At 45.3% G+C, this 18159-nt stretch overlaps 2 protein-coding genes across 12 annotated transcripts in view; one reads left to right on the top strand and one right to left on the bottom strand.

Annotated features, from left to right (window-relative positions):
- The window catches only part of ZDHHC3 (zinc finger DHHC-type containing 3), a 59072-nt gene extending 41332 nt beyond the window's left edge, over positions 1-17740 (bottom strand). For 7 of the 8 annotated variants that reach the window (XM_030935978.1, XM_030935966.1, XM_030936013.1 and 4 more), the window contains exons 1-2: positions 17493-17740; positions 1461-1790 (exon numbers count right to left, since the gene is read on the bottom strand). In XM_030935978.1, the coding sequence (XP_030791838.1) occupies positions 1461-1766 (306 nt within the window). In that variant the 5' untranslated portion in view covers positions 1767-1790; positions 17493-17740. Of the gene's footprint in view, positions 1-1460; positions 1791-16102; positions 16165-17492 lie in introns of all 8 variants that reach the window. The other variant, XM_030935971.1, reaches the window with a different exon arrangement.
- Positions 17741-17785: 45 nt separating this feature from the next.
- Positions 17786-18159, top strand: part of EXOSC7 (exosome component 7) — a 35523-nt gene continuing 35149 nt past the window's right edge. For all 4 annotated transcript variants that reach the window (XR_004058792.1, XR_749224.2, XR_004058793.1 and 1 more), the window contains exon 1: positions 17786-17884. Coding sequence is in view for 1 of the 4 variants with exons in the window: in XM_010374383.2 (XP_010372685.1) it covers positions 17828-17884 (57 nt within the window). In the remaining 3 variants the exon portion in view is untranslated. The remainder of the gene's footprint in view (positions 17885-18159) is intronic.

Genomic DNA, 18159 nt, shown 5'->3' on the forward strand with positions numbered 1-18159 from the left:
CTGCTGGGAAAACTCTTTTTTTTTTTTTTTTTTTTTGAGACGGAGTCTCGCTGTGTCGCCTGGGCTGGAGTGCAGTGGCCGGATCTCAGCTCACTGCAAGCTCCGCCTCCCGGGTTTACGCCATTCTCCTGCCTCAGCCTCCCAAGTAGCTGGGACTACAGGCGCCCGCCACCTCGCCCGGCTAGTTTTTTTGTATTTTTTAGTAGAGACGGGGTTTCACCATGTTAGCCAGGATGGTCTCGATCTCCTGACCTCGTGATCCGCCCGTCCCGGCCTCCCAAAGTGCTGGGATTACAGGCTTGAGCCACCGCGCCCGGCCGGGAAAACTCTTTCATATCCTTGTATTTGGGGACACTTAGGATTATACCCATATACATGGTTTCCCTCAGGTGATGGCTGTCCCGCATGCAGTACTAAATACTAGGCCAACAGGCCTCTGCCTGCCGGTGTGTTTGGTCTCCCTGAGGCATGCGCATGAACAGAGATGCTGTCTGGACTAGTGGCTGACATGTAATTGAGTTGGGAGAGCTGCTTTCCTTTGGGATGGATGAATAATAATAATCCACCACCTGAACCGGCAGGAAATGGAGCCCTTTGAGACAAGAACTAGCTCAGGCCCATCATTATCATCACTACCGCACTGTCCCTGGGGCTCACAGAAACAAAATCTGTATGGTCAGTGTCTAGTAGCAGTGCTTTCCCTCTCTTAATTTAAACACACACGTCCCACGTACTGAAACAAGCCACAGAAGGTCTTTATCAAATAATGTATTCTCTTGCTTTGCCCATACAAGAAAAGGAACAGAACAGAGGGTTTAATACCAGGGTGCACAAACATTCAATAGCCACGTGCGCAGCTTGGTATATTCAGCTAAGTCATTGAGCAGAACACTACTGCTTTACCCACAGATATTCACCAAGAGGCACTTGCTGCGGCCTGAAACAGGCTTGTCCAGCTTTTCAGGAAAAGACGCACCTCGCCCAAGCAAAGTGAAGGCCATTTCCGTGCAGGTTCCTGGAATTGGATGTGGCTTTAATTTGAAGTCCACCTAGCTCCAGCACTGTCTTCACTGGGAAGCCCCATCCTGACCCAACCCTCCAGCATGCTTTCTGCTCTGATCATCTGGTCCCAGTCTTCAAGGTTATCTGTGTCTTTTAAACCAGAGGCCAGGTTTCCCCTAGACCAAACCCCTCCCACAGCAGGCCCAATGAATGTATATATCCATGTACTTATAGTATCATTTAACCAAGACAGATGGGCTGTGGTACAGGTGTTGACCCCTCTTCCCCAGTCAGAATTCCACAGAACTCTGAACAAGGCAGAGGTCTACTTCCTCATCCTTCCCTGGCGCTCCTATTCTCCAAATTCCCAAGGTCCAGGGGGAGCATGCAGGTTATGGCCATGCCAGGGCCAGAGGAGCAGAGTGTGGGCTGGTCAAAACAAGCCCAGACATACTCACGGGGTCCGTCAGCATGGCCCGGCAGTGGGAGGCCAGGGCCAAGAAGGCCAGCAGGTTGAACACAATTCCGTTGATGATGCTATACACGTAGTCTCGAGATGGAATCAGCATGACAAAGAGGACCACAAACTCTGCATAGAGGACCAGAAACCACGTAACGATGGCACAGGCGATGCCACAGCCGTCACGGATAAACCACATGGTTCCCACAGGACCAGGGTAAGGGGGTGGGACACACTTCTCCGGCTGGAGGTATTCTGGTTTCCGCTCAATGTCTCGGAAGTGGTGGGTGGGGATAAGCATCATAAGCTATTCTGTCCATACTGGCATCTGAAAGAGAGAGGAAAGAATCCAGAAACTTGGTGTTGTCTTGTCATTAAGGAGGTTTGACAAAATTACTCCCAAAGTGAGCTGTGATTACCTATCTGCAAACCCCTATGTGCAAAGCCACCTAATCACCTTGTTCATTTAAAACATGAGTCCTCTTCCCTGCTTCTGAGAGTCAATTTAGCCTTCTTGAAACAGGACCCTCACATGACAGATAATAAAAAGGAAGCCTCTAAAGGGTAAATGCCTTGCCCAAGGTCAGCCAGAGCAGAAGCAGCAGACACAGCCAATTTATGTTTTTTTTGAGACTAGGTGGGGTCTCACTCTGTCACTCAGGCTGGAGTGCAGTGGCCCATCTTAGGTCAATTCTGCCTCGACCTCCCACCTCAATCTCCCAAGTACCTGGAACTACAGGAATGCACCACCAAACCTGGCTAATTTTTAGTTTTTGTTTGTAGAGATGGGGTTTCGCCATGTTGCCCAGGCTGATCTCAAACTCCTGAGCTCAAGTTATCCACCCACCTCGGCCTCCCAAAGTGCTGGGATTACAGGCATGAGCGATGGCACCTGGCCCAGCCTGGCAATTTAGAGGTAGCACTAGAACCTAGGTCTCTTTGGTTATTAGAGATCTACTGGGTGGACAGTGCCTCAGTAGATATGTTCAAATTTTGACTTAAAAGGAGAGCCAGAGAGAAGGGGAGTGAGCTCAAAGATGTTTTCCTACCACCTGGCTGTGGGGTGCTTCATGTGCCTTTGTTTCCTCACCTGTGAAAACACCTACATTGCAGCCCTGGCCACCTCCTCCCAAGATTGCTGGTATGAGGGTTGAGGGAAATGGTGGAAGAGCTTGTGATGAACGATATAGATCACAACACTCTGTACACCTCACAGGCTATGCACATGTATTTTCTCTAGGAAACACATCCATTCCTTCAGAAACAAGTGCTGAGCAAAGCACCCTTTCTCTCTAGAAGCTGCAATTCAAGTCTCTGGAGACAGCAATGAAATAACTAAGAATCAATGACTAATGTCTATCCACAGCATGTGCTGCAAGACACAGAAAGCATAGATTTCCCTTCTCTTCTTCATCTTACCCTCTCTGGCCTGTTGCACCACCAACCAGGTTTCTCAGTTAGAAACTGCGATGGCTCAAGCGCCCCACCAGATGTAGGTGCCATGGAAAAGCCACCCATAGCACAGGCTACATCACAGGCAGGGAATATCTCTGTCTTGAGAACTCAAGTAACTACAGAGCAGAAGAAATCATTCAAAAGCAGCACTGGCCATGTATGCTTCCTAAGACTATGGCTCTGAAGGGCAAAGGCAGGCTTTCAGTATTGTTATGAATAGTAAGGACATGTCCAAAAAGTTAGGAGGGCAGACCAGTAACTACTATTCAAAATGACAGACATTCTAGAGTCGCAAGTTGCACAGACTAATAATGAAGGATAAGGACAGGGCCACTCCTCCCAAGGTGGCAGAGAATTAATGGCTGAAAGGCAGTTAAATATGCTATTACATATTTGCCCAAAGGAACATTGACTCAACAAATACAGTTACTATCACAGTGACAAGAAGTCATGACACATAGAGATAGAATAACCATCTTGGTTGGGCGCGGTGGCTCACGCCTGTAATCCCAGCACTTTGGGAGGCCGAGGCGGGTGGATCATTAGGTCAGGAGATCGAGACCATCCTGGCTAACACGGTGAAACCCCGTCTCTACTAAAAATACAAAAAATTAGCCGGGCGTGGTGGTGGGCGCCTGTAGTCCCAGCTACTCGGGAGGCTGAGGCAGGAGAATGGCGTAAACCCGGGAGGCGGAGCTTGCAGTGAGCTGAGATCATGCCACTGTACTCCAGCCTGGGTGACAGTGCGGGACCCTGTCTTAAAAAAAATAATAAATAAATAACCATCTTAAGTATAGTAAAAGTCTTGGTTCCTGGTGGTCCATCAACTAAAATTTTCTAACAGCAATCCTGTGCTCTCCAGAGGACAGTGACAATGTAGTCCTGCCAGAGACAACCTAAATGCATTAAAAGATGCAGGCCCCCCTTCTGAAGCACCAAACAGGGCAGTAGAAGATCAGAGATCAGGGATGTCTGGGACCTGACCTGTGCCCAGCGAATTCTAAAATTACAAACTCTGTTCAAGGAAAACCAAAGAAAAGCTGATATCACACAATGATTCAAAAGCTGACTGAAGCTCTACATTTTGACAACCTCCAGTTGCAAGCGTTCTTTTGGTTTTTCCTACTGCCATACAGATTTATATTTATATCACCTGTGTTCTCACAATTACTATTTAAGCCCAAAACCAATAATGTTTTGTTGGACCACAGCCACATCATTTGATTATAAATTGTCTCTGGCTGCTTTTATACTACAATGGCAAGAGTTGAGTAGCTGTAACACACATGCCCTAGATATTTACTCTCCAGCTCTTTAAAGAAAAGTTTGCTGACACCTGTTTCCAAGCAGTTGTTGGCTATCAAATAAATAAGAGATCCTGCTTCCCTGGCAGAACAGCCTGGTGTGATGGAGATAGTCAGTTACAACTCACTGTCCCACCCACATCTGTGATGGCAAAACCTCTTGTCATCTGCAGCCTGCGGGCCACTTCCCCATAACCTGTACACTCTATCAAACTGTTATCATAAATGGTATGGTTTTCATAAATGGATAATCACTGAAAATAAATTTTAGAGCAATTCTCCTTAGATTACATTATATTCACAGAATATTCAGAGTGGTTGCATTCTATCCTTTGACAACTCCTCATTCTTGATTGTATTTATGACAATGATTTGATTAAACAAGAGTTATGTTTCATGTGCATGGTTTTGTTGAGGAATAAGCCCTTCCACACAAGTAACTTTCTAGATAAATGTGACTTGTTTCCAAGCAGAAACACACTTTAACCATTTGGATGGTTAAGATGGAAATCTTAAAACAGAAAGGGAGAGAGAGAGAGAAGGAAGAAAGGGAGGGAGGGAAGGAGGGAGGTAGGGAGGGAGGGGTATTATAACTGTTTGTGCCTTAAGCACAATAATCAATCATTTCTTATTTAGATTTATTTAGAGTTATTACCAGGAACATCACCTACAGAAGTGTGTTAGGTAACGATGTCCTCAGGGCTACTGAAATTCACTGGGTCTCAGCTTCACATCAACTGGCTTGCTCAGACTGTTATAACTGCCATTCTGGCATCTCTGTATATGATCCTTTGTCTTCCTCCTCCATTCCTGCCTACTCATTTGTGTGTCTATGGTCACCAATCATCCCCACACATCCTCTATTTACTACTGCTAATTGGCTGTGGGCTAGAAAAGCGAATAAACTAAGTCTTGTTAGATTTATTTGCAAAAGGGTAGTCATTTTGGGTAATAGGCCTTCAGGGAACAACTGCTAAGCTCTTCACCACATAGTCCTTGAGGGGAGGAGGCCCTCCCTTATTAGCCCAGTGACTGGCACAGAATAGCCACTTAATACATGGGTTGATTAAATGAACGCATGAGCTTTGTGATCCCAGCCTCTTAGAGGCATTGTCTGCTTACTTTCAGGACTGTGACCATATTCTGGATGGTGGAGAGTGTGTCAAGTAGGACCAAGAGGTAAGTGGACTGACTCTTACTCAAGTAACCAGAATGTTCTCTCCTCACACAACGTGGGACCAAAGAGTGTACAGAGGAGCTCTGTTTTCCCATGATCCTCACTGGTGAGTGAGAACCTGTGATTTAGGAAAGGACCAAGCCAAAGGTGTACCTGGCAGGGCCAGACACCAAGTCCTGACCTGAAGGGCACATTCCACACTTAGAATTTCAAAATATCCCTATCAAAACCAAGAAAGGCATACTGCTACAAAAAGGTTGCTTAACCCCCAGATCTCCCAAAAGCAACAAAAGTAGCTTTCAAATAAGGATTTGTTCCTTAAATTAGCCAACTGAAAATCTGAGAAATATGGCAAAAAAAAAAAAAAAAAAAACCAACCATGAAACAAACTGTATATGTTCCCTTCATCCTGCCCCTAACAAAAACAAAAAAGGCAAATATAGACCCCCTTTTCCTTTTCTATTTTGAATTAGAGAAACTCCAATCCTTAGGGTTGAGCAGTAGACCTTTGCCAAGGACCCACCTCCCTACAAGTGTCCTTACTTCCAAGGAGCTCTGGGACAGGGCCCCGAAGATGGGCCCTAAACCCCAAACCACCCTGTCAGCACATGCTCTCAGAGGGGCAGCCTCCTCTAGGTCCCCCTCCCCGTCTCCTTCACCCCGGCCCCTTGCCCTGTTTGCTCTTCTCTCTTTATTCAGTTCAACTCAAAGACATTCATGGAGCATTCACTAAATGCAAGGAGCTGTGCAGGGGGCTCACACAAGAGGGATGATGCGGACAATAATCTGTGTGTGCTGCCCTGCTCAGGCCCTGCCAGTTCCCTTCCCCAGCTCCCAACCTAATAACACTAGTCTTATTTGCTTTTTTCCTACTAACCTGCAAGTCCCATTTTATTTAGCTCTGTAGCCTAGTGTTTGGTATATGTGCTCAAATCAATGGTTCCTGAGTGACTGGTCACATATATCAAACAGACACACCCACAATAATGCTAACACAAAGGTGACTAATGAATAGTACAAAAAAGGGGCAAAGAGTACCAGAAAAACCCGAACACCACAAGCAACAAAAACCCCAACAATCATAAGTGAAATAAATAGATTTTTTCATGGTAAGGACTTCTGAAGGGGTTGGCTCTGAGCAGCGCCTGGAGCCAGGTGAAGCATACTGCTTACAGAACGGCAAGGGGGGCCGGGTGGGCCTGGCAGGAAAATTGGTGGTAGTAGTGGGGAACGGGAGGGGCAGGATGTCCAGGGCTCTGTGTGTGTGTCTGTGGACACATGCAAGCTTTGTAGGGAAGAGAGGAGGTGATTGGAGATGAGGCTTTACAGGTAGGAGAAAGTTGTGTTTTAGAAAGTTTTTAAATTTCATCATGAGATGGGATTTCATCCTGAAAGGTACTGGTGAGCCATAAAGTTTCTGAGAAAAGTTGTGCGGGAACAGTACTCGTGCTGTGGTTAGGCCACTCTGGAAGTGACAGGCAAGACAGATGAGAGGTCTGAGTCCAGAGGCCGACAAGTCCAGGGAGGCACAAGGGCAACAGGCCTGAGTCTCATTTTGGTGGTCTTAGGTTTTCTGTTCCTCTAAGTGGCTAATAGTTTTCCAAGGAAGATCTAGAACAATGATCATTTTGTAATTTGAATTATAGTAATTTATATTGAAGTTTTTTGGCTAAGGGTTTTATAGCATGAAAAAGAGTTAACGCCCCCATATATTAGTATTCCATGTTCAAAGTAATTACTCTTTTCATCTGATAGAAGAGTTCACTGAAGCCCAGAAAGGCAAAGGAACTAAGCCTGGGGAGGGGCAAGGGTAAGGAAGTCACAGGAGAAACGGATCCACAGGCCCAGAGGTGTTCTGGAGTGACCTAGTGCCAGCAATCCTGATAAGATGTGGCATCAAAATGATTATCTGAGCTCTGTGGGGGGCAGTGTATGGGAAGTCGAAGGAAATCAGCTAGTATTCCTTCATAGAATTCTAGAAATCGAAACCAAGAAATGCCTGAAATTAGTGCTATTCTAAAAGCAACAACAAGAACTGCTTCTGGTCCAGAGAATTGCCTCCAGATCTATATGACAAACGTGCTTCATTACACCTGATCACAAGTGTGCTCTTCCACTAACCCACACTGACAGACAAATATATTCAGTGAAGTGGAGTCTGGGGCTCCATGAGCCCCAGGGACTGGGTTGCTGGGTCAGCCTTGAAGTACACCACTTATGCCTCAATCTCCATGCTCTCTCTCCATGGTAGGCAGCTCAAAGGATTTGAACATGGTGGTGCTAATGCCAAGCTCTCAGGCCCCATCCCACTGTGGCACTTCATCGGGTTGGCCAGGATGAACTGGCCTGGCCAAGTGTTGACTGCTAGTGATGGGCAGAATCCAGCTACAACATTTGCTGAGTGAAGGGAAAATCCCTACAAATATTTATCATGTGGCAAAAAACCCAAAACAAAACCCTGACCTACAGTCCATGCTTTATGGACGGGGTCAAAGCATGACTGTCACATCAAACATAGAAGTTCTCTACTGAATGTATTAATGCCACTGTTCTCAGTCCAGCAAGTGTCCCGAGGACCCTCATCCTCTCAGATTGCCAAAAAGTCCTATTCGCCTGCTTTCATAAGACAAGATCCTACGCTAAAGTCATGGAGCAGTTCTGCCAGATCTAAAACCAAATCTTTGGAAGCACCTCAAAGTACTTTGTGAGGATTACTTTTCAAAAACACCACATCCACCCACATTCTCACATCCACCCGAACATTCATGCACTTGTGAACAGCATACATCTTGAGATGGTATAAAGTAGCATCAACAAAGGGCAATTAACCATTGGAGCCTGTATGAAATAGCTGTATACAGACTGGTTTAACAAACTCAAAATCAGGTGCAATGATCTCCCCTTGGCTTAGAGATAAGAATTATCTAAACACTTAACACAAAAATTGAGGGATTAAACTTTCTGGGTCCCTACAAGTAGGAACTATAAAATTGAAAATCAATTTCATCAGCTTCTTAGCAGATGTCATGAACATCAGCAAAATAGTAGAAACTCTAAAATAGGATGCTTTTGGCTTAAGCCAAAATTTGTTTCAAGTGAATATGTGACAATTTAATAAATCTAGTATTATGCTAGACTGCTGTTGAGGGCTGGTCTGATATCCTCTTGAACTTGTCCTAAACACTGAATTCTCACCTAAACTAATTCTTACCACAGTTAAATAGTTCAGTCTACCCTTAAACAATCACTTAAAATGTCCACTGAAAGAGGGTAGCATTTTTTTCTGATATGTCTGTAACTCTCAGCTGAAATCCACCCTAATCAATATAACATTAACCTTCTATGGTTTAAATCGTACAGTCTTAAAAACATGGTGTTTGTTTCTTTTAGAACTTCTCACATTTTAGAGTCATAGTCTTCAAGTATTCACAAGCAAGCCCTGCAACCTCAAAGATCAAATAAATGATCTTTGCTTTAGAAGCTTTAGAAACAAAACTGGTCAAGTAGAAAATTAATTCACCTGCACTACAATTACCTTAATTTGTGTAAGGATCCAAAAGGATTGTAAATTTTATGCCCACTTTTTAGATGAGTCTCAGAAAAACAAAGAATGAACCATGAATCACTGTTTGAAATATTTCATTAAAAAATAGGATGAGTCACTAAACTTTTTCAAAAAGGTAAGGGTGTGGTATGAAGCCTAACAGAAGAAAGGTGCCTTATCTTCTGCAGCACACCCTGCTAGCCAAGGAAAGTGTCCAGACAGGCAGAGCGAGCTGGCCTGTTTTATAAGATCTTTACTACCAACAAGTCTACACTGTTTTTCTCTCTACAGCAGGGGCTGTCTCCCTCTGCCTGCCTTTTGTCTCTGTCATACTCAGCCTTCAACAAAAAACAAACGGAAAAAAAAAAAGTAAAATACTTTACCTCCAAGCCAAACCTTACACATATTACAGTTCATTGAGGAAACCAGGAAGTGATCAGTAAACTGAAATTTCCTTCTTGCCTCATAACTGACCACCTTCTTACAAAACCCATTCATGCACACACTCAGACTCCTACCAATGTCCTTCATTTCAGAAAACAGTCTGGGATTTGGATAGCTCATGGAGGCTGACAGTTCTTCTACTTACTATAATTATTTTATTACAATTGGCTATTTTGCCAACTCCTGGCTTTACTGATCTACTAAAAAACAATATGCACCTGAACCAGGTGCAGTGGTTCACATCTGCAATCCCAACCCTTTGGGAGGCTGAGGCAAGAGGATCACTGGAGCCTAGGAGTTAGAGACCAGCCTGGCCAACATAGTGAGACCCTGTTTCTATAATTTTTTTTTTTTAATTGGGAAAAAAAGACACACCCATATATAGTGTGACATAATAAATGTCACAAACACTAGAGCTCTATAGAAGACACCACTCATTTGGGTAACACGTTCTACTTTCCCTTTTCATGGCTGTCATTTATACATTGCAATGAAAAGAAAAATTGAGACAACTTTAAAACAAGACCACTTGTAAGAGTAACTGGTTAAAAAAATCAGAATTTTAGAGCTGGGAGAAATATTAAAGACCACGTGGTAGATTTTAGTTAAATTTTCCTGTTTCACAAATGTGAAAATTTAAGTCCTTTTGACATTTTGTCGAAAACTTATGTTTTAGGCAAAACATGCAGTTTGTAAGCCAGCAGGAGCATCTTCATAAAGGCAACAATAAATGACTATTCCAGCTACCCAATGAACACTTGTCGATGACAGTGACACTCTCATAGTTTGTGAACTCCTTTGTAATCCAGTGCATTATCTTATTTGACAATGAACTGCCTTCTGGCCTCTGTGAGGGTAGGCTCCAGTTTTGCTTGATTGTTGCTACAGAGTGGGATATGCTGAATGTAGGGTGGGGTCCTGATTCTTTCCTGACCCTCACTGAAGGTGTCACCCCTGCCTCCATCTGGGCACGGGGCTGCTTGCTACACATGCCTCTCCCTGTTTGATTCTCACATCTACTCTATTTTGCAGGTATAAATTGCCCACTTCCCCATCCTGCTTTTAGAAATGAGAAAACTGAAGCATGCCTACATTCATACCTCTAGGAAGTGGTGGAGACAGGATATACTTCCAAAGTCTGCTCTTGCCCCAGATCCTGCTTTCACTACTTACTACAACAATTAAATTTTGTCTAATAACTAGAAAATAAAAAGGGGAGGAGTATTGATGTTTCCATCAGTGACCTTGGGTTACTTACAGTTTAGCTATCTTGTCCACACATTGTTATGCAGAGGTGGCATTATCAGGTGGGCTGTATGCAGGGTTTCTATCAGTGACCTTGGGTTACTTATGGTTTGGCTATCTTGCCCACACATGGTTATGAAGAGGTGGCATTATCAGGTGGTGCTCACAGGCCACAGGCCTGAACATAAGCATTTTGGGTTCTAAGGTGGGGCCCTGGCTGAATACCAGCCAACATTTAGGATACTAGTCCTGTCCTAACCTAGGAGGCAGGAAGGCCGTGAAGCCTCAGCCAGAAGAGTCACCCTAGGATTGAATCCCTAAAATCTGCTTTGGCTGGGAAATACTTCCTATGGTGCCAAGTAACAGAATGCTGCTTTTTGTGAGAAAAAAGCGGCCCCCCCACCCCATGCTAGGCAGAGACCAATCGGCAAAGGTTCCCACCTGAGGATGTTGAGAATGGCACCTGGGCCCACATTGTGTCATGTGCAGCCACACAGCCACTGTGACATCACTTAGGCCAGAGCTTGGGTGTTTTTAGGGACTAAAAGCAAAAGTGCTTAAAGAAATCCGAAAGACTAGCTAGGAAGGGAGAGAACCAGTTATTGCAACTGTACGAGGTACTAGGGATCAAAAAGGGGAGCCATTTGACTTTCAGGAATCTGCTGATATCACTTATTCCAGGCACTGTAAGTGGCAAATTCAAGAGCAGAGCCCTGGGAGAACCTGGGACCACAGAAAGAAGGCTGTAATGGGCTCTGAGAGAGAGAACACAGCCCCTGCTTACCTGGTGAGGGGCTCTCCAGCCATTCACCAGAGGGCTTTGGAAATAGATAGGAGGCTAGTGCTAAAGGGAATGAAGACTGGGCTTGGAATCAAGAGGCCAGAGTTTACTCCCAATCCTGCCACTTGCTAACCTCACGATCTCGATCTCAGGCAAGACAGTTACCATTCTGGGCCTCAGTTTCTTCATTTGATAAAACAAAGGGGAAGATCACGCTGATTGCTAAGGCCCCTTGCAGGGCTGAGATTCTATGAGTCCTCCGTTCTCAGGAGCAACTTCAACATTTTCTTTGTTAATATCTTGGATTTTACTTTTTTTTTTTTTTTTTTTTTTTTTTTTTAACCAAAAGCTTTCCTTAACCTCTTTTCCCGATTTGCTAATATTCAAAAAGAAGCCCACTAGTAACTATCTCTCTTAGCAATTTCCTGGGCATGTTTAGTTTTTTCAATCAAGTACAGCATACAATTACGACTTCCTTTTGTTCATTTAATTCTTTTCCAGAGTGAAAAAAGCACTAGCAAAATATATCAAGTATAACAAAGTGGTAAATGAAAGAAGTCTTAAAAACTCCAAGTTAAACATGGCCATTTTTCAATATTCAAATATGTGCCTATCCAGGATCCATTCTGAGTTTTAAAACCTGGCAAGATACTCACTTGAGGGCAAAATAAGACTTAGGTAAACTGACTTGTTCAAAGTCAAAAAGCAAGTTAATAGCAAAGCCCAAATCTTTGAAATAAGATGCCAGGAAGTCTTTCCACCATAGATTGTTATCTTCCTAACCAACCTGTCTTTCTAGATTCTCTGCTACTATTTCTTGGTCTATTTCTTAAAGTCTTCACATATTGAAGACTTTACTGCAACAGGACTGTGGCCAGAACTATACTTGTCCCATTAGGCTCACCTTGCTAAGGTAAGAAAGTGATCTCACCCAAAGGCATTCCATCTCCACTGACCTTGAATAGGAAATACACATTCATGTCTTGCCAACAGTTCAAGCATCAAGTCAATATATACTAGGAAGGCTATGGTTTGGAGGAGACTATGAAATGATGACATTTCCCATGCATTCCAAATGTATTAGGATGTATGACTGAATTAAGTGGGACATGCACCTGGAGCCTTCTCACCTTCACAGTTGATAGCCATGAATGAACTGGCCATTTGTCTCTGGAAATCTGCCTCCGAGGAGGAAAGCAAATGATTTTTTAAAATGCAAAACAGGAAGGAACTAAAGGCAGCATGGCATGAGCCTCATTTTTTCCCCTAGCAGGTCAATATGGAGACATCACCCCTCCACTTCTACTTGAGACTTTGTTACTTTCCATGGCTATTAGGGCGTGTGTGTTTAAATAATTCCACATTTGGTAATCAGGATCTGTGACCCCCTTTTCTCAAATATGCCCTAATGAGACATAGGAAACATGCTGTCACTCTCCCAAAATGAAACACACATGAAGACTGTATAACCTTTCCTCTAATTAAGAGTAAGCTTTACCCATGTATTACTAGCAATTTTTCTATCACTGTAATCCCAAGTTATAATGTCTAGAAGACAGATGAAAACCTGCTGGCCAGACTATGATAGTATTCTTTACAGATATTCTTATTTCTATCATTATTTTATTACTTATTATTATTTTATTATTTTTTAGCGATGGGGTCTATGTTGCCCAGGCTGGACTCAAACTCTGGGGCTCAAGGGATCCTCCCACCTCATTCTTTTAAGACAAGGTACAGGCAGGACAAAAGTAAAGTGTTTAAAGGAAACAGATCTACAGGGAAAACAGTAACTCACTTTGTACATTTCGAGGGTGCTGGGCTAATGGTGAAAATGCAAAGCAAAAGGCCTAAAATGTGGCCATGTCTGCTTAGGACTGGGGATAGAAGGTTTCCTACTGGGCTTTTAAGAGCTCTCTGCAGCTGAGCACGGTGGCTCATGCCTGTAATCCCAGCACTTTGGGAGGCCAAGGCAGGCAGATCTTTTGAGGCCAGGAGTTCGAGATCAGCCTGACCAACATGGCCAAACCCAGTCTCTACCAAAAATACAAAAACTAGCTGGGAGTGGTGGCACACACTTGTAATCCCAGCTACTTGGTAGGCTGAGGCCCAAGAATCGCTTAAACCCAGGAGGCGGAGGTTGCAGTGAGCAGAGATCATGCCACCGCACTCCAGCCTAGACAACAGAGCAAGACTCTGTCTCCAAAAAAGCTCTCTGCAACGTCAGCACCACAGACTCAGCACTGCCCTGAAGCTCTTTTGTAACTGGCTTTTATTGGTTTAATTAACCAAGGCTGGGTGGGACAGATTTACTCTACCTCTGTAATGTTATTGCTGTCGGCTTGTGGCTAGCAGCAGCTCTTACCTTTTGTATCTGATACCTGGCCTGCACAATTAGTACCTTATTATAGGCTGGCCTCTCTTCTAATTGCCACATGTCTCAATTGAGCACTTTATTTTATTGTCTTGTTCATGCAGTAGTTCAAGGTCCTGGGCTCCCCCACTGTAATAAATTCTAAACTATTTTTAGGCAGGTGCTATGTTTTGAGTTTCTTATCTCTTTATGCCCGTAAGAACACTAGGGACTCACAGGCATGCAAACACTGACTGACTGAAGAGTTTCTAGATATCCTGAGTATGGCATACAGTTGGAATCTGGGTCTCCATGCATGCTACTCAACCCTAGTATCAGATCTATCAGCCTTCTTTGCCATTCAGGGCTCTCTCCTTAGCTATCTGGAGTTAAGCTCTATTCTGCTCATATATAACCTTTTGCCTTATTTAAAATATTGGGCTGCAACAGACACAGCAAAGTCCCATCAGCACCACATTCCATGTTCCTCTAGAAAAATGATTCAAGAGATATGAGTTTATGCTTGAACAGACTTCTTGCTTTTGGAATTAAGATTAACTATATAGTTCATGGGACAGTTACCAATGCCATAACAAAATTGGGACTTCCTTCACCAAATACTCTGGTGAATGTAATAAAACTTGGGGGGAGGTTGTGTAAGGTGATGGTTAGGAGTGTGGGCAGGAGAGCTAGACTGCCTGGTCTCAAGTCCTGGTTCTGCCATTTACCAATGATGTAAACTGTGACCCTAGTTAAGGCATTTAACCTCTCTGTGCCTCATTTCCCAATCTGTAAAATAGGGATAAAAATACTTGCATCATAAGGATGTTGCAAGGACTGAATAATTTTTTTTTTTTTGAGACGGGGTTTTGCTCTTGTTGCCCAGGCTGGAGTGCAATGGCGTGATCTCAGCTCACAAAAACTTCTGCCTCCTGCGTTCAAGCGATTCTGCCTCAGGCTCCGGAGTAGCTGGGATTACAGGCAGGCACCACCATGCCCGGCTAATTTTGTATTTTTAGTAGAGATGAGGTTTCTCCATGTTGGTCAAGCTGGTCTCAAACTTCCAACCTCAGGTGATCCACCCGCCTCGGCCTCCCAAAATGCTGGGATTACAGGTGTGAGCCACCTGCGCCTAGCCTGGTTAATCTTTATAAAGTGCTTAGAACAATGCTTGGCCTACAATAAGTACTATGTAAATTAGTGTTGAAAATTAGGGTATACTGGCCGGGCGTGGTGGCTCAAGCCTGTAATCCCAGCACTTTGGGAGGCCGAGACGGGCGGATCACGAGGTCAGGAGATCGAGACCATCCTGGCTAACACGGTGAAACCCCGTCTCTACTAAAAAAATACAAAAAAAAAATAGCCGGGCGAGGTGGCGGGCGCCTGTAGTCCCAGCTACTCGGGAGGCTGAGGCAGGAGAATGGCGTGAACCCGGGAGGCGGAGCTTGCAGTGAGCTGAGATCCGGCCACTGCACTCCAGCCTGGGCGACAGAGCGAGACTCCGTCTCAAAAACAAAAAACAAAAACAAAAACAAAAAAAAATTAGGGTATAAGGTTTTAGAATACACAAACCTACAGAATAGTATGCCCCAATTCATTTATTCATTCAATAAATGAATCTAATAGTGATGGAAAAACAAGATGGTTTAATACTGTTCCATCCTTGACTTCTTGATTTTTTTTTGGTTATCGTATGTTCTTTGATTTACTTCAATACACTAAAAAATAACTCTGAATTTATGGATTTTAAAGATGTCCAATGCACTGTTACAGCAAAGGTGATAAAAATGTTGTGGTAGCATTTAAGCAGATGATTGTGAAGACTGTCATTGTTTTAGTAGACAATTTAAAAAGGAACATTCTACTGTTTACATCTCCCTTAGCTACTTAGCCTCATATATAAGACATCATTCATAACATTATTTAGCAAATACTGCAGACCCTTGTCCAGTATGGAATTCCTGTCAATTGTGAGGGGATGACAGTTCAAATACATGTTCTATATGAAAATCTTTATATAAAGATGACTCCATGGTATCTGAACTCAGGCTTTTCTTCCTGTGTCTTTCTGATCTGTCCATTTGCTGTCACCTCTTAAATCCTTAGTCTCATCAGATATCCTAGTTTCTAAAATCCCACTTCCAGCATCTCTCCTTTCTGAGCAATCTCTAGCACATCTAGAAAATATCATTTATAACATTAGCGATCTCATGTTATCTTATCACACACAGCTCCTCACACAGAACCCAGCTGTCCAACCACACACAAACACACTTATGTGCCACAACAGGTGGGGCACCTGTGCCTTCATTAGGGAGGAAATCCTTCTGGCTTCACCTCTTTCAGTTTCCCTGGAAGGCAAAGTCCAATCCTGCAAGCTGTCTTCCTTTTAGGTGCCCCTGTAGAGAATTATGTACAGACATAAGAAACATCTAATGTCCAGTCTATGAAGAACTGATCATCAATTTTGGAGCTCAGCAGTTTAATGCTTAAGAATGTGAGCAGGCACTTCCTCTCTATAACCTTATCAGACGACCTCCCAATCCCACTGTGCTCACTGATGCCACCATCATAGCTCTAATCACCATGATCTGTGGTTATGTTGGCCCTGGAGCCTTCATCTGCCCAGGGAACTTCTCCCGGCATAGTGTGTTTTACTTCTCTTGTGTTCTAGAGGTAAAGCCTGTCTATAGTAGGCTCCCAATAGTTATCTGAAACTGTATTTGAAGCCATTATCTGATAATACCAACCTTTTTTTTTTTTTTTTTTTTGGTTCATCAAGCTGATTAGGGTTACTTTCACTTTTGAGAACAGGGAGGGTCCTCAAAAATGGAACATCAGGAAAGTCATCAGACTTGCTTTAACCTGCCCTCCTTGCTTCAACTAATTTGGGTTAACTTTCTCCCATTTATCCACACGGCGCCTTTAAAACTTGCACCATACTTGTCCGCCCCGCCTTAATGAGTTCCTTTGGTGACCCCAGCTTCACCTTGCAGATATCCTCTCCAGGTATCCAATACCCATACTCCCACTCGGCCATCTCAAGGGGTTGGGGTTGGCTTTTTTTCCGGCAACTTGCTCTCCCAGTGATCACTGCCATCAAGCTGGGGTTTCCAGTTCCCGCTAGGAAGCGTCGGGGACGTCCGGGCACTGCGCACCTCGGCAGCGCCGGTTACCAAGCGCCTCCTCCCCCCTGTCTGTGGGACAACGCTCTGGTAAGCACCCCAGGCAAGAGGTCCCAGCAAGGTACTGGGTGGGACAGCGTTTGGTCATAGACAGTGAGCGAGCCAGCGAGAGATATTCCTGGGTGGAGGGGTGGGGATGCCTTAGGACTAGTGTCCCCCACTCCTGGACCCTTCCCACCGAGAACTACCTACAGAGGGCTGCATCGCCTCTCCTCTCCTCTTCAGTCATCCTAGGGACTAGAGAAATGGAGGAGAGAAGAGCGGGGAAACAGAACCCCCGGGCCAATCACGACGTCCGCCCCTCCTTAGTCGGGGTCTCTCGGTCTCTCTCTCTCTCTCTGTCTCTCTCTCTCTCTCTCTCACACACACACACACACACACACACACACACACACACACACACACACACACACGAGCTCCTAAGTCAACTCCAGCTCTGAGTAACTACGCCGCACGCCTCTCCCACTGGGAGTCCCCCGGCCAGTGTGGCTCGCCTCACCCCAGCTTCTTCACCCCAACCCCGGTTTCCCTTCCCAACTGACCGTGAAGCCGGAGGCAGTTCCCCAGTCCCAGACCCCGGTGGGGCTCCCGCCGCGGCCGCCGCTGCCTTCCCCTGCAGTCCCCAACCCGGGACCCGGCCTCGGGCTGCGGCGATGGCTCCTTGGAACGAGGCGCCGCGGCTCTCTGGACTCGGCCAGACACCGGGCGGCGCGCAGGAGAAGCCCATCGAGCTCCCGGCAGTGGCGGCGGCCGCGGCTGCAGGAGCGGCCGCCGCACAGGTTGATGACGCGCTGACGCGGTGGGTGGGACGTGGGGGCGCGGTCCAGAGGAGGAGACGCGCACAGATGACGTGCAGCTCGCGGGGCTGTTCGGCAGCATGGCGTCCGTGGTGCTGAGCGAGGCGGAGAAGGTGTACATCGTGCACGGCGTCCAGGTAGCGATAGCAGCGGCGTTGGGTCGGCCGCCGGGTTCAGCCTGGCCCTGCGGGTCGCGGCCTGCCCTGGGTTTGCCAGGGAGGAGGCAGCCGAGCTGCGGCGACTCTCCGTTTACCTTGTGATTAAACGGCTCTGCTGCCGGCATTTGCAGTTCAGAGCTGGCAACGCGGACGTTTTTAGGACTGTTAGCGCATTTGCAGTTTTGCGGGTCTATAAGATTCCGAACCCAGGCAGGAAGCGTTGGGCAGTCCCGGAGGCCTTTTCTTAGTGAGAG

This window comes from Rhinopithecus roxellana, chromosome 1, assembly GCF_007565055.1.
Source record: "Rhinopithecus roxellana isolate Shanxi Qingling chromosome 1, ASM756505v1, whole genome shotgun sequence".
NCBI lineage: Eukaryota > Metazoa > Chordata > Mammalia > Primates > Cercopithecidae > Rhinopithecus > Rhinopithecus roxellana.